Consider the following 15989-nt stretch of genomic DNA (forward strand, 5'->3'; position numbering starts at 1 on the left):
CTTGCCCTGATGAAGAGGCACTACTCTCCATAGCCTCGAAACGTTGGCATATCTGTCTTTATCGCAACAGACAGTTTTCTAGAGGGTTTTTTGCATGCAATTTTTTGTCGCTATTATATATTGTTTTTGTATGTTTTGTTATCATTGATGTTTAACCACTTGCTTACTGGGCACATAAACCCCCTTCGTGCCCAGACGAAATTTCAGCTTCCGGCACTGCGTCGCTTTAACTGACATTTGCACGGTCGTGCGACGTGGCTCCCAAACAAAATTGATGTCTTTTTTCCCCCACAAATAGAGCTTTATTTTGGTGGTTTTTATTTTTTGCGCTATAAACAAAAAAAGAGCGACAATTTAAATAAAATATATATATTTTTTACTTGTTGCTATAATAAATATCCCATTTTTTTTTTTAACTATTTTTTTTCTCAGTTAAGGCCCATACGTATTTTTCTACGTATTTTTGTAAAAAAAAAAATCGCAATAAGCGACTGGTTTGCGCAAAAGTTATAGCGCCTACAAAATAGGGGACAGAATTATGATTTTTTTTAATTATTTTTTTTTTACTAGTAATGGAGGCGATCTGCGATTTTTATTGGGACTGCGATATTGCGGCGGACATATCGGACACTTTTGACACAAATTTGGGACCATTCACATTTACACAGCGATCAGCGCTATAAAAATGCACTAATTACTGTATAAATGTGACTGGCAGGGAAGGGGTTAACACTAGGGGGTGAGGAAGGGGTTAAATGTATTCCCTGGGTGTATTCTAACTGTGTGGGGGGAGGGGGGTGACTGGGGGAGGTAACCGATGCTGTGTCTCTATGTACAAGGGACACAGATCGGTCTCCTCTCCTCTGACAGCACGTGGAGCTCTGTGTTTACACACAGAGCTCCACGTCCCTGCTGTCACCTGCTGTGTCACCGCCGATCGCGTATACCCGGCGGACATCGCGGCTGCCAGGTACATGCATCGGCTCTTCAGCGATGCGCCGGGACAGTGTTTACCCGCTGCGCGCCACCCAGTGGCGCGCGCGGGTAATGCTTTTAAAAAGACGTAAAGAGCTGAAAAAACACGTTGTTTTGTGTTTGTTGGCCGACAATTCTTTGCCGTTTGTATGCAATACAAGTTCCTGGCCAACGCCCTTCGGACAAAAGTCCTACGCTTTGCCCAATTAAAATCCGATCGTGTGTATAAGGCTTAAAACTCCATGCTGTAACAGGGAAAAATGCATTTACTACTCTACAATATCTGGCTCCATATCTGTTTCTACGGCTGCAACATCCAAAACCTTTTTCTTGGCTTTGGATAGAATTGTAAGGGGTTAGAGCTTCTGTCAGGTATTTATTGTTGTCTGTCCCCGTTGCAGAGATTCACCCTCTCAATTGGTCCTGGTGACCAATAGGGTAAAAAATACCAGGGAATACAGAATTCTGACTCTTCTGAGCAAAAGTCATCCACGTACACTTTCAAAGGTGGAAAGACTCTGCGCGGAACTCCTTAGTGTCCAAAGCCGCCGGTGTCATAGTGATGGATTCACTCTCTGCTCTGTTACTTATCTATTCTATACAATACAAAGCCAGTCTGAGCACTGCCTGCATTAGATTCCTCATGTACTGTTTACAGACTATGATAACTGTCCTGATTTGCATCATAGCAGCATGTTATGGATCATGGTGCTGTCTACAGCTAGACAAGTGCAGAAGATGGATGATTGGTGATAATGATGTATGGGAGACATATGGAATAATGCACATACCCTGCTTCATCAAACATAAAGAAAAATCTATCCGAAGAAAGGAAACATACATATCTATCATCAAATATACTCAGATTGGGTTGGCAATGGTTAGCACAGTCGCTTAGATGCACCGATGTCTTGAGTTCAGGAGTTCAGGTCTCCTCAGTGCTCAATAAACCAACAGGCTTTCTCTGTGTGTAATTGTATAAGTATGAAGTAGACATTAAGGTGTAAGCTTCTCTGGTGCAGATATCATTTTATATGGTGAAGTAATCGTCCAGGAAAGGTATTTGGTGCAGATCTTCTCCCAGGTAAGGCGAATAGCTCAAACCTTCTCCCAGATAAAATATATGGTCCAGACTGTCCCCCAGGTGAAATATATGGCCCAGACCTTCTCCAAGGTAAAGTACATGGCCCAGGCCTTCTCCAAGGTAAAGTATATGGCCCAGACCTTCTCCCAGGTTAAGTATATGGCCCAGACCTTCTCCCAGGTTAAGTATATGGCCCAGACCATCCCCTAGATAAAGTATATGGCCCAGATGCTCTCCCAGGTAAGGTACATGGCCCAGACCTTCTCCAAGGTAACCTATATGGCCCAGACCTTCTCCCAGGTTAAGTATATGGCCCAGACCATCCCCTAGATAAAGTGTATGGCCCAGATGCTCTCCCAGGTAAGGTACATGGCCCAGACCTTCTCCAAGGTAACCTATATGGCCCAGACCTTTTCCCAGGTTAAGTATATGGCCCAGACCTTCTCCCAGTTAAGGTATATAGCCCAGACCTTCTCCCAGGTAAAGTATATGGCCCAGACCATCCCCTAGATAAAGTATATGGCCCAGACGCTCTCCCAGGTAAGGTACATGGCCCAGACCTTCTCCAAGGTTAAGTATATGGCCCAGACCTTCTCTTAGGTAAAGTATATGGCCCAGGCCTTCTACCAGGTAAGGTATACAGCCCAGACATTCTCCCAGGTAACGTTTTTGGCACAGACCTTCTCCCAGGTAAGGTTTATGGGCCAGACCTTCTACTTTTCCCAGGTGAGATTTATGGCCCAGCCCTTCTCCCAGGTAAGGTTTATGGCCCAGACCTTCTCCTAGGTAAGGTATATGGCCCAGACCTTCTCCCAGGTAAGGTTTATGGCCCAGCCTTTCTGCCAGGTAAGGTTTATGGCCCAGACCTTCTCCTAGGTAAGGTTTATGGTTCAGACCTTCTCCTAGGTAAGGTATATGGCCCAGACCTTCTTCCAGGTAAGGTTTATGGCCCAGCCTTTCTGCCAGGTAAGGTTTATGGCCCAGCCCTTCTCTCAGGTAAGGTATATGGCCCAGACCTTCTACCAGGTAAGATTTATGGTCCAGACCTTCTCACAGGTATGGTTTATGGGCCAGAACTTCTCCCAGGTAAGGTTTATTGCCCAGGGTTTCTTCCATGTTATGTACTGTACATACTGTATAACCAAGTTGACACCCGCGCCTATGTGAATACAATGTGATTAAAATATGATTAAAACTGCAGCTGCTGTCCAATATTCCCAATATGGACTGTTTGCCAATACAGTGTAACTTAGGCAGCGCTTGCTTTTCCAACTCTGTGCCGTAAGTGGTCACAATATTATTAAACTGTATATACCAAAATCAACTTACATACACTTATAGTGCTACCCATTATCAAAAATATATTTCCTGCAAAATTAAATAAAAATTGTGCAAAAACAAAGTCCATATACAAAGTTTTGGGGTGCTTGTTTCTAAGGGAACCCTCTGTAGAGACTATTCTATCTCGTGCACACAATGGTATCACCACACACTCACTAGATGGCGATGACTCTCTTGCTGTACAGAAAGGGAAATCTAAAAGCATGTGGGTCCTTAGGCTTTTGGGAGATCTATTCCGATGGTCCTGGGGATTTCCTGATTTCAATTCTTGCTCCTGATATCACTCCAGTGGGTTCAAAAAGCAGGTGGTGTGATGGATGGTAAAACAGAAGAAACAGAGAGGGAAATGGGAAAACAGAGACACCTTTGCACAGGATGTCGGAACAACCTTAATTCCGCAGATCGTAAAGAATTAACACTGGGTAAACTCACAAGCCTTTTTACCACCGATTCTCCTTCATCCTGGCTGTTCAAAACATCAAATGCAGGAATTTAGAAGATGGGTGGAAGGTAGCATTGTAATTTTTTGGTAGTTAAATAATACATTTTTTTATCAAGGTCTGTGCCTCTAGACCAGGGGTCTCCAAACTTTCTTAACAAAGGGCCAGTTTATTGTTCTTCAGGCTTTAGAGGGGCTGGACTGTGGCCATTGGGAGTGGAAATTTTCCTGGCATCAGTGTAAGTAAACATCACCATAATTGGTATTCGGGGAGGAATAGTGCACCATCGATGCTATCATTAGGAGGAATAGAGCTCCATTGTTGGTGTCATAAGGAGGAATAGTGCTCCATTGTTGGTGTCAGTTGGCAGAACAGTGTCTTGTATCAGTGGAAGGAAGAGTGCACCAAGGGTCAGATAAAGGCAAGTAAAGGGTCGCAGTTTGGAGACTACCGCTCTAGACCAAAAAAAGTGAGGAGGAAAAATGGACAGAGGGATTTTGTTTAAAATGAGAGACAGTCCCTTGAAACGAGGGACAGTTGGGAGCTATGGTAATGTATAGTGGACCAGACATTCTCCCAGGTAAGGTATGTGCCCAAAACCTTTTTCCAGGTAAGGTATATGATCCAGACCTTCTCATAGGTAAAGTATATGGCACAGATTGTCTCACAGATAAGGTAAATGGCCCAGACTTGATCCCGGGTAAGGAAAATTGGTCAGACCTTATCCTGGGTAAGGAATATGGCCCAGACCCTTTCCTTGGTAAGGAATATTGCCCAGACCTTATCCCAGGTATGTAATATGGCCCAGACCCTTTCCGTGGTAAGGAATATTGCCCAGACTTTATCCCAGGTAAGGAATATGGCCCAGACCCTTTCCTTGGTAAGGAATATTGCCCAGACCTTATCCCAGGTAAGGAATATGGCCCAGACCTTATCCCAGATAAGGAATATGGCCCAGACCTTATCACAGGTAAGGAATATGGTCCAGACCTTATTCTGGTTAAGGAATATGGCCCAGACCTTATCACAGGTAAGAAATATAGCCCAGACCTTATCCTGGATAAGGAATATGGCCCAGACCTTATCCCGGGTAAGGAATATGGCCCAGACCTTATCACAGGTAAGAAATATGGCCCAGACCTTATCCTGGATAAGGAATATGGCCCAGACCTTATCACAGGTAAGGAAAATGGCCCAGACCTTCCCCCAGGTAAAGTATGTGGCCCAGCTCTTCTCGCAGGTAAGGTATCTAAACCCAGACTTTCTCTCAGATAAGTTATATGGCCCAAACCTCTCCAGTAAGGTATATGGCCTAGACCTTCTTCCAGGTAAGGTAATTGGCCAAGACGTTCTCCCAGGCAATGCATATGGCCTAGACCTTCTCGCAGGCACTCACTGCTGGGTCTCTGACTTCTCATCTTTCTGATTTTTTTGGTATTTCCTAGGGATCTCTGTGAGCAAAGAATTTCTGCAGTTTTGTGTGTGAGCCATGAGCCTCATCTGCTGAGAAATGTCCTTCCGATTTAATGCCTCTGCATTGTCTGCAGCTATTTGCGGTCCCAGACTCCATGCTCCTCGTTCCAGACGTGCTGCGACATGACTGATTTTTGGCTATTTCCATTAGACGTCCTACAACTAAAGCATTTTATCTTTAATTCCAGCCTGCTGTCAATTCATATGGTATAATGGAAGCCGTGAACCCTTCATGAAAGGCGTGCGGGTGCAGCGCATGGCTGGGGACACAATGTGCAATGTGTATTTATACACACAGGACTTTCCATATAATTATGAAGTCATGAGATGATAACTGCTGGGAAGACTGTAATTATCGTATTCACAATGTGACATGGAACGTTACACTTTGTTTCATGATTATAGGAAGGTTTTGTATTGAAGAAAGCAGCAGAGAGGATTCAGAACCTTTCTGTGTAATGTGCTGGGAGGAAAGCCGGTTACAGTCAATGAATAATCGCGGACTTTGTGCCGCATTGTTGAAAGGAAAACAAAAGACGCGGGCTGAAGGCAAAGAGGATGATGGGAAATTCTAGACCACCAAAATTTGTTGTCAACCTGCTGTGTGTACTTGTATACTTTCTGGGCCAGATTCATAAAGAAGATACGACGGCGTATCTCCTGATACGCCGTTGTATCTTTGAATTCGGCCGGTCGTATCTATGCGCCTGATTCATAGAATCAGGTTACGCATAGATCTCCCTAAGATCCGACAGGTGTAAGTGACTTACACCGTCGGATCTTAGGCTGCAATTCTAGGCCGGCCGCTAGGTGGCGATTCCATTGCGGTCGGCATAGAATATGCAAATGAGTCATTACGCCGATTCACGAACGTACGCTTTGCCCGTCGCAGAAAATTTACGCCGTTTACGTAGAGATACGTGGCGTAAAGATAAAGCTAAGCCCTAGGTGGTCTAGCCAATGTTAAGTATGGCCGCCGTTCCCGTGTCGAAATTTGAAATTTAACGTCGTTTCCGTAAGTCGTCTGTGAATGGCGCTGGACGCCATTTACGTTAACGTCGAAACCAATGACGTCCTTGCGACGTCATTTAGCGCAATGCACGTCGAAAAATTTTAGGGACGGAGCATGCGCAGTACGTTCGGCGCGGGAACGCGCCTAATTTAAATGATACACGCCCCATTTGAATTAGGCGGGCTTGCGCTGGACGGATTTACGCTACGCCGCCGCAAGTTTACAGACAAGTGCTTTGTGAATCAAGCACTTGCCCATAAAACTTGCAGCGGTGTAACGTAAATGTGATAAGTTACGCCGCCGCGATTCTATGTGAATCTGGCCCTCTATCTACATTGTTATATTTGTTTCCTAACACAGACAGGGGTTAGAGTTAAGGTTAGGATTAGGGGTTAGGGTTATTTATTATTTTTATTTTTTTGTTAGGGTTAGGGTGTTAATACTACTACTAATAATATATATTAAAAAAACATTAATAAATAAACATAAAACAAATACACAAATAAATAAAAATAACCATAAATAAAATACAATAAATACTATGTAATAATAATTAAATAATTAACCCCTAATCCTTAAAAAATAAAATAATAATAAATTATAAACTAAACACCCTAACCCTAACACAAAATAAACAAATTATTATTATTATTATTATTATTATTATTAATAATAATAATAATAATATTAATAATAATAATAATAATAATAATAATATTTTTGGGGGGTTTAGGTGTTTATTATTATTATTAATAATAATAATTTAGTTAAAATATTTTTTTTAAATTAGGGCTTATTTATAATTTATGTATTATTGGATATTATTTTTTTTTATTTATTTCTGATGAGTTTTAGTTATTTGTGGGATTATTTTACATTTACTTATCCACATATTATTAATAATATATATATATATATATATATATATATATATATATATATATATATATATATATATATTTTTTTTTTTCATTTGAGCAGAAAATCAAGCAAAAATGCGCTAATTCGCACAAAAACTCACAAATAGCGCGTTTCCATTAATTTCTATGGGAATAAAAACGCGCCAATCTGCCCAATTTGAGCTACAAAAAATGTTTCAGAACTGTTTTGAATTTCAGGCATTTTGCTTCGCCGACTTGTAGTGGAGATATGAACCATCTCCATAAAGAATAATTTATTTTTTTCTCCTCCAGCTTGTTGGAGCTTCAAGCTACAAATCGCTGAGGTGTGAAAGAGGCCTGAAGTTATCAGCAGGTTAGGTGTCCCCATCGCAAGATTTACCTGTAGGCCATTTTTACAGTGCGGTTTTTGCGCAGTTAACGCCCAGTTTCCAAAAGACTTTCTATTAGGTGTTTTTGGCACGTTTTCTGAAAGCACACCAAAAAAGCAACATGCAGGACTTTGATGCACTTTCAGAAAACACGCCAAAAACTGGTGACCTAATAGAAAGTCTATGGGAAACTGTGGGTTACCTGCATGAAAACCTCAGATACACCTACACTGCGGCCAAACCACAGCACGGCAGGGTAAAATTGGCATTATTATCTGTTCTGGTGACAACTGTAAAATTTGGGATTTTCTTTATTTTCCGTGCCACGGATAAATCAAGAAGGTGAATATCCCCAATGGAACAAAGACAGCAATAAAAACCTGACGGGTCTAAGGGTCCAACCCCCTTATTTCTGTATTTAAAAAAAATATATAGATACAAAACTTACACTTATCTGCCTCCCCCCCCCCCCCTCCGGTGCCACATTTGGCACCTTTCTGGTGTGGGGGGAGCGGGTACCTGTTTTTGACAGGTATCTTGTCCCCATTTCTGTCGCTAGTCCAGCCCCCCTCCTCCTCCCTCCTCCTTCCCCTGATGTCGGGCCAGTAGGAGAGTGCACTTTGCGTATGCGCAGTATGAACCCGGCCATGAAACCGTAAGTCTACACTGTCGGGTTCCCTTACCGGCAATGGCGGCGGCAGCACCTGACTGCCAATGGAAACATCAGCTGCAGGTGCCGACATCGCTGGACTCCAGGACAGGTAAGTGTCCTATTATTAAAAGTCAGCAGCTGCAGTATTTATAGCTGATGACTTTACATTTTTTGAGGGGGAGGCGGAATTCCGCTTTAAGTTTTATAATAAAAGTAGAAAATGCATGAAGGTGGGTAATAATAAATCTTAAAATCTTTGTTATGTTTTAAAGAAATGTGCAAAATAGATCGATGAAGAATTTAATAGTACACATTCCATTAATTATATAACTGTACCACAATATTCCCCTGAGCTAAGCAGATCAATCATTGTGATAGAACATTTCTCAGATAATTATTACTATCTGATGGCAGGCAGGATATCAGGACAGTAATGGGCACAGACAGATCGGCTATGCTGCCCATCTGCTCATCTCTGATGACCCCCCACCCCTGTCTGGGGCACCATTGTCTCTCAATTTTGTTTGTACATTGTGATAAAAGTAAAGAATCGTCTTCAGGTAGATCCAGACCCGCCACATAATCAGTGTTAAAGCACAGGAGCTGCCTCAATTTGCAGACGGAAAGGGAAAGATAACATGTTCAGTATTTCTACAGTCTGAAAAAACTCAAAACTAAAAGATTAAACCTGTCACTGGATGTGTAATGCAAATGTTATGCACAATTCCATTCTATTCTCTTTGATTTGTTATTTAGTTTAAATTTGTTACTATTGTAATTCGGAAATTTGGATAAATCCGAATTTTCGAATAACAAAACATTTGTGAGAATTTCAATTTGGAAGGAAACAAACTGCACATGTCTAGTATCTGCACTGTGTGCCCCCATATGGTCAGAATTGACCTTCCTCTGTTATATTGCAAGCGAATCTTATGGCGGCATCTAGAAATCCAATTCAGTCTGTTCTCAGGGTCAGAATTTATTTACCACCCAAATCACCTTTCTGCACATCAGGACCTCTTTCTGTTCTAAGCTGTTTGTGAGAATAGGAAGTGATCAGGCAGTTTTGTATCTTCGCAGTATCCGAGTTTAAGGGAAAGATCCAGTTCTATAAAACTCTGCCTGTTTGGAAATGGATTTTCTCAGCCCTCTGGCCTGCGGCAACCACTCTGTAAGGTCAGGGAAGCCTCTTCATCTCGCTAACAGTTATCCGCTCATCCTATCGGCTGCTATTTGTCTGCAGCACAGCTCTCATACCTGGGCAAGACTTGGGCATCAGTCATGTTAACGCTGCACTTGGCGATCGATACCTTCAGAATCCGGGCTTGTTCTGCAGTGACATCCAGCAGCCGGCTCCTCGGAGATGAGTTAGAGGTGAAGAATGGGCAGTTCTGGAAGAAACTGCAAACTGTGAGCAAATCAATATAATCTCTTAGCTCACTCATCACAATCAAGCACTTGGAATGGAGGGGGTGGGGGGACAGTAACAATAATAGTTTTCATTTAAATACCGTACATGCCGTGACTCTGGAAAGTTGTGTCTCAGGATCAATGAGTACCTGCATCTGGAGTAGTAAAGGAACTGTGTGTGCAACTGGAGTAGTAAAGGATCTGTGTGTGCAGCTGGAATAGTAAAGTAACTGTGTGGGCAGCCGGAGTAGTAAATGAACTGTGTGGGCAGCTGGCGTAGTAAAGGAACTGTGTGGGCAGCTGGAGTAGTAAAGGAACTGTGTGGGCAACTGGAGTAGTAAAGGAACTGTGTGTGCAGCTGGAATAGTAAAGTAACTGTGTGCGCAACTGGAGTAGTAAAGTAACTGTGTGGGCAGCCGGAGTAGTAAATGAACTGTGTGGGCAGCTGGCATAGTAAAGGAACTGTGTGGGCAGCTTGAGTAGTAAAGGAACTGTGTGGGCAGCTGGAGTAGTAAAGGAACTGTGTGTGCAGCTGGAGTAGTAAAGGAACTGTGTGTGCAGCTGGGGTTGTAGATGAGCTGTGTGTAGATGGGGCAGTAGATGAGCTGTGTGTAGATGGGGCAGTAGATGAGCTGTGTGTAGATGGGGCAGTAGATGAGCCGTGTGTTGATGGGGCAGTAGATGAGCTGTGTGTAGATGGAGCAGTAGATGAGCTGTGTGTAGATTGGGCAGTAGATGAGCTGTGTGTAGATGGGGCAGTAGATGAGCTGTGTGTTGATGGGGCAGTAGATGAGCTGTGTGTAGATGGGGCAGTAGGTAAGCTGTGTGTAGATGGAGCAGTAGATGAGCTGTGTGTAGATGGAGCAGTAGATGAGCTGTGTGTAGATGGGGCAGTAGATGAGCTGTGTGTAGATGGGGCAGTAGATGAGCTGTGTGTAGATGGGGCAGTAGATGAGCTGTGTGTAGATGGGGCAGTAGATGAGCTGTGTGTAGATGGAGCAGTAGATGAGTTGTGTGTAGATGGAGCAGTAGATGAGCTGTGTGTAGATGGGGCAGTAGATGAGCTGTGTGTAGATGGGGCAGTAGATGAGCTGTGTGTAGATGGAGCAGTAGATGAACTGTGTGTAGATGGGGCAGTAGATGAGCTGTGTGTAGATGGAGCAGTAGATGAGCTGTGTGTAGATGGGGCAGTAGATGAGCTGTGTGTAGATGGAGCAGTAGATGAGCTGTGTGTAGATGAGCTGTGTGTAGATGGAGCAGTAGATGAGCTGTGTGTAGATGGGGCAGTAGATGAGCTGTGTGTAAATGGAGTAGTAGATGAGCTGTGTGTAGATGGGGCAGTAGATGAGCTGTGTGTAGATGGAGCAGTAGATGAGCTGTGTGTAGATGGGGCAGTAGATGAGTTGTGTGTAGATGGGGCAGTAGATGAGTTGTGTGTAGATGGGGCAGTAGATGAGTTGTGTGTAGATGGGGCAGTAGACGAGCTGTGTGTAGATGGGGCAGTAGATGAGCTGTGTGTAGATGGGGCAGTAGATGAGCTGTGTGTAGATGGGGCAGTAGGTAAGCTGTGTGTAGATGGAGCAGTAGATGAGCTGTGTGTAGATGGAGCAGTAGATGAGCTGTGTGTAGATGGGGCAGTAGATGAGCTGTGTGTAGATGGGGCAGTAGATGAGCTGTGTGTAGATGGGGCAGTAGATGAGCTGTGTATAGATGGGGCAGTAGATGAGCTGTGTGTAGATGGAGCAGTAGATGAGTTGTGTGTAGATGGAGCAGTAGATGAGCTGTGTGTAGATGGGGCAGTAGATGAGCTGTGTGTAGATGGGGCAGTAGATGAGCTGTGTGTAGATGGAGCAGTAGATGAACTGTGTGTAGATGGGGCAGTAGATGAGCTGTGTGTAGATGGAGCAGTAGATGAGCTGTGTGTAGATGGGGCAGTAGATGAGCTGTGTGTAGATGGAGCAGTAGATGAGCTGTGTGTAGATGGGGCAGTAGATGAACTGTGTGTAGATGGGGCAGTAGATGAGCTGTGTGTAGATGGAACAGTAGATGAGTTGTGTGTAGATGGGGCAGTAGATGAGCTGTGTGTAGATGGAGCAGTAGATGAGCTGTGTGTAGATGGAGCAGTAGATGAGCTGTGTGTAGATGGGGCAGTAGATGAGCTGTGTGTAGATGGGGCAGTAGATGAGCTGTGTGTGGATGGAGCAGTAAATGAGCTGTGTGTAGATGGGGCAGTAGATGAGCTGTGTGTAGATGGGGCAGTAGATGAGCTGTGTGTAGATGGAGCAGTAGATGAGCTGTGTGTAGATGGGGCAGTAGATGAGCTGTGTGTAGATGGAGCAGTAGATGAGCTGTGTGTAGATGGGGCAGTAGATGAGCTGTGTGTAGATGGAGCAGTAGATGAGCTGTGTGTAGATGGGGCAGTAGATGAACTGTGTGTAGATGGGGCAGTAGATGAGCTGTGTGTAGATGGGGCAGTAGATGAGCTGTGTGTAGATGGAGCAGTAAATGAGCTGTGTGTAGATGGGGCAGTAGATGAGCTGTGTGTAGATGGGGCAGTAGATGAGCTGTGTGTAGATGGAGCAGTAGATGAGCTGTGTGTAGATGGGGCAGTAGATGAGCTGTGTGTAGATGGGGCAGTAGATGAGCTGTGTGTAGATGGGGCAGTAGATGAGCTGTGTGTAGATGGAGCAGTAGATGAGCTGTGTGTAGATGGGGCAGTAGATGAGCTGTGTGTAGATGGAGCAGTAGATGAGCTGTGTGTAGATGGGGCAGTAGATGAGCTGTGTGTAGATGGGGCAGTAGATGAGCTGTGTGTAGATGGGGCAGTAGATGAGCTGTGTGTAGATGGAGCAGTAGATGAGCTGTGTGTAGATGGGGCAGTAGATGAGCTGTGTGTAGATGGGGCAGTAGATGAGTTGTGTGTAGATGGGGCAGTAGATGAGCTGTGTGTAGATGGGGCAGTAGATGAGCTGTGTGTAGATGGGGCAGTAGATGAACTGTGTGTAGATGGGGCAGTAGATGAGTTGTGTGTAGATGGGGCAGTAGATGAGTTGTGTGTAGATGGAGAAGAGACCGATCTTGTAGGCAGTACAGATAAATGATATGTGTGGACGGATCAATATGGATTAACCTTTTGTCAGGCAGCGGTAGCAGTAAATGAACTGTGAGTCAATAATTACACATAATTTCCATCCCTATTACAGGCCTTTTATTGGCCGTTGATCCATTTGGTGGCGGCTCTTTGCAGCATATCTGGATTGGCATGGCACAGGGCTCAGTCTGGTGGGCAGGCCATGAACACCCAGCCTGGTGACATGAATTGACATGGGTAGGTAGCAGTCAGGCAGAGCACAGGTGCGTCAGCAGGGGGGGGGCAGCTGCAGCCTAATGCTGTGAAACATTGGCGCGGACAGCCTGTGGTGGCATTGGACAAAACCTTGCACGCCTGCGGGGGATCCGTGTGCTGCCTTCGGTCCCCGGCTGCTATTAGCCCTACAAGAAGTCGGATTTGACAGCTCAGAGCTGTCAGACGTGACACATTCCATTACTGAGGCGGGCAGTACCCACGCACACTAAAAATGGGATTTTATCCTCAATGATTTTGCATAATCGACCATGAAAAGACTGAGTGTTATTTAAAACAATCACAGGCTCCCAGAATGTGTCTGGACTCCCTGTGCTCCCCGCTTAGCAATCAGAAATGGAAATCTCTTCCGCTGCCACCGGAGCCAAGGAGCTCACTGAAATGTAACATCACAACGGGAGCTGTAAACAGTCTATAGGGCAGGTCACATGGATGTCATGCCATACAAATGTGCAAATGCAGAATGGGATGTCACTTATGTCCCCCACCATTGGACACTTGTAGGACCTGTCAACAGATTTCTGTTCAGATTAAAGTTTATCTCACAATGCCTTTTAATGGGAAAGACAGCCCGGAGCTAGGACCGCAGGGAATTTGTGCAGGGCCCACATGACTAAGGGAACAGGGGAACAAGAAAATTAATGATTGGCTCTCCAGGGGCAGGGGGGGGCGGAGAGAGGAGTTGATAAAAGGTAGTCCCCGCCCCACCCGGCAAGCACAGCGCGGAGGAAAGTTCCCACCCACCCTCCCCTAATTTTTGTTTTTTTCTTATCGTTTATGTTTTGCCAAGGTTTGTTTGTCTTGTGGCGTTGTGTGTTGTTTGTGTGTGCTTTTGTCATCCATAGGTGAAAACAGTTGTCGTGGCAGCGTGGTTTTGGTCTCTGCGGGTGAAGGAAGAGCCGGTTTAAAGATGTGTTTTAGACCTGTCGGTGACAGTGGATATGATGGGCCCAGCTAACGGAGGTTAACTGGGGGGAATGAATATGGAGCACTGCGGTCGGGAGGGTCTTTGAGCCAGCATCGGCTTGAGGCCAGTCAGAAGGGCACGAGAGACCGCAGTGCTATAGAGAAGTTATTTATATGTATATAGAGGTATATATATGTTTATATATATACAGAGTGGTTATATTTAGAGGCCTTTTGCCTGCGGAGACCAACAGCAGTTTAGAAAATGTTAAATAATTATTTACCTTTAATAAAAGCAGGCTGCTACGGCCTAATTTTTACCCAACAAGAATGGTGTGGTCTCCAATTAATGGGAAGAAGGTTGGGTGGTTTAAAGGTAATTTTGGTTGGTTTAATTTGGGACATCTGTTATACTATAGTCATGCAAAAACAGCTTGAAGCAGATTGATGCAGTTTAGAATGAGGTTTGTTCACCTGGGAAAGAAGTCAGAGCCACTTGTGTAGGAGGTCAGATCCACATGTAATGGAAATCAGTTCCACCCTTGAAGGAAGTAGGATACAGCTGTAGAAGAAGTCCAATCCAGCTGTGAAGAAGTCAGATCCACCTATAAAGGAAGTGGGATACAACTGTAGAAGAAGTCCAATGTACCTGCGAAGAAGTCAGATCCACCTGCAAAGGTAGTTAGATTCACCTGTGAAGAGGTCAGATGTTCCTATAATGAACGTCAGATCCATCTGTGAAGAGTCAAAAATATTCCAATTGCACACCTTCCAGGAAATGGCCACTAAGTAAAAGGGTGCTGAAACGATTACCGGCTGGGAACCGGAAAGCAAATCATATACACATATTCACCAGCACACCAAGGATCATTTAAAAAACGTCCAAAAATTTAATGCATGTTAGCGATCCAGAAAAAGCAACGTTTCGAGGTCACGCAGGACCTCTTCGTCAGGCAAAAGATGACGAAGAGGTCCTGCGTGACCTCGAAACTTTGCTTTTTCTGGATCGCTAACATGCATTACATTTTTGGACGTTTTTTAAATGATCCTTGGTGTGCTGGCAAATATGTGTATACCACCTGTGAAGAGGTCAGATGTACCTATAATGAACATCAGATCCACCTGTGAACAGGTCAGATGTACCTATAATGAACGTCAGATCCACCTGTGAACAGGTCAGATGTACCTATGATGAACGTCAGATCCACCTGTGAAGAAGTCAGATGTACCTGTAATAGACGTCAGATCCACCAGTGAAGAAGTCAGATGTACCTGTAATAGACGTCGGATCCACCTGTGAAGAAGTCAGATGTACCTGTAATGGACTTCAGATCCACCTCTGAAGAAGTCAGATGTACCTGTAATGGACGTCAGATCCACCTGTGAAGAAATCAGATGTAACTATAATTGACGTCAGATCTACCCATGTAGAAGTCAGATGCACCTGTAGAGGACATCATATCCACCTATAATTGAAGTTAGATGCACCTGTACAAGAAGGCAGATTCACGTGTAATCTGATGGAAGTCAGTTCCTTTGATGGAAGTCATAGCCACCTGTGAATAATGTCTGAATGTCTCAAACGTGAGAGGAATGCACACAAATTGTCTGGGATATGATTGTTTTTTAATCTGAACATGAACGAGTATAAAACAGGTGTGTGAGCGAATTGGCGGAACAAACAATGGTAATAAAAAGATGTTGATTATAGTGTGCGGTCAGCATGGAATCAGGTGACCTCAGCCTGTCATCACCTATGAACATACCGCTTCAGTCTTCTTACACCTCATTCTCTCCGCCATTAATGGCATCTGCTCCTCCAGGCTGATTATTCTCTCCGTCATTACAAGATAACTAACCTCCCGCAGTTCTTATTGACATTACCACCTGCTGATATTTTCTTGTGTCAGTTTTATTAACCAGCTGCTGCTCAGCCTGCAGTCTAATCGATTCGCTCAGAGCCGCTCCGTCCTGCTATTCACAGATATTCAGGATCACGTATAAAAAAATATTATAGGAGACAATCCACAAATCCCAGGAGTGCCAGTGCTGGCCTATGTCT

General features: G+C 44.2%; 1 protein-coding gene across 1 annotated transcript; it reads right to left on the bottom strand.

The window, feature by feature from the left end:
• Positions 1–9697: 9697 nt before the first annotated feature.
• Positions 9698–15771, bottom strand: LOC120915864 (putative GPI-anchored protein pfl2). Its single transcript, XM_040326675.1, has 3 exons — positions 15694–15771; positions 11521–12734; positions 9698–11438 (listed from the first exon to the last, which is right to left on the bottom strand). The coding sequence occupies exons 1-3, from the start codon at positions 15769–15771 to the stop codon at positions 9698–9700; spliced, it is 3033 nt and encodes a 1010-aa protein (XP_040182609.1).
• Positions 15772–15989: the final 218 nt, after the last annotated feature.

This window comes from Rana temporaria, chromosome 10 (genome assembly GCF_905171775.1).
Source record: "Rana temporaria chromosome 10, aRanTem1.1, whole genome shotgun sequence".
Taxonomy (NCBI): domain Eukaryota; kingdom Metazoa; phylum Chordata; class Amphibia; order Anura; family Ranidae; genus Rana; species Rana temporaria.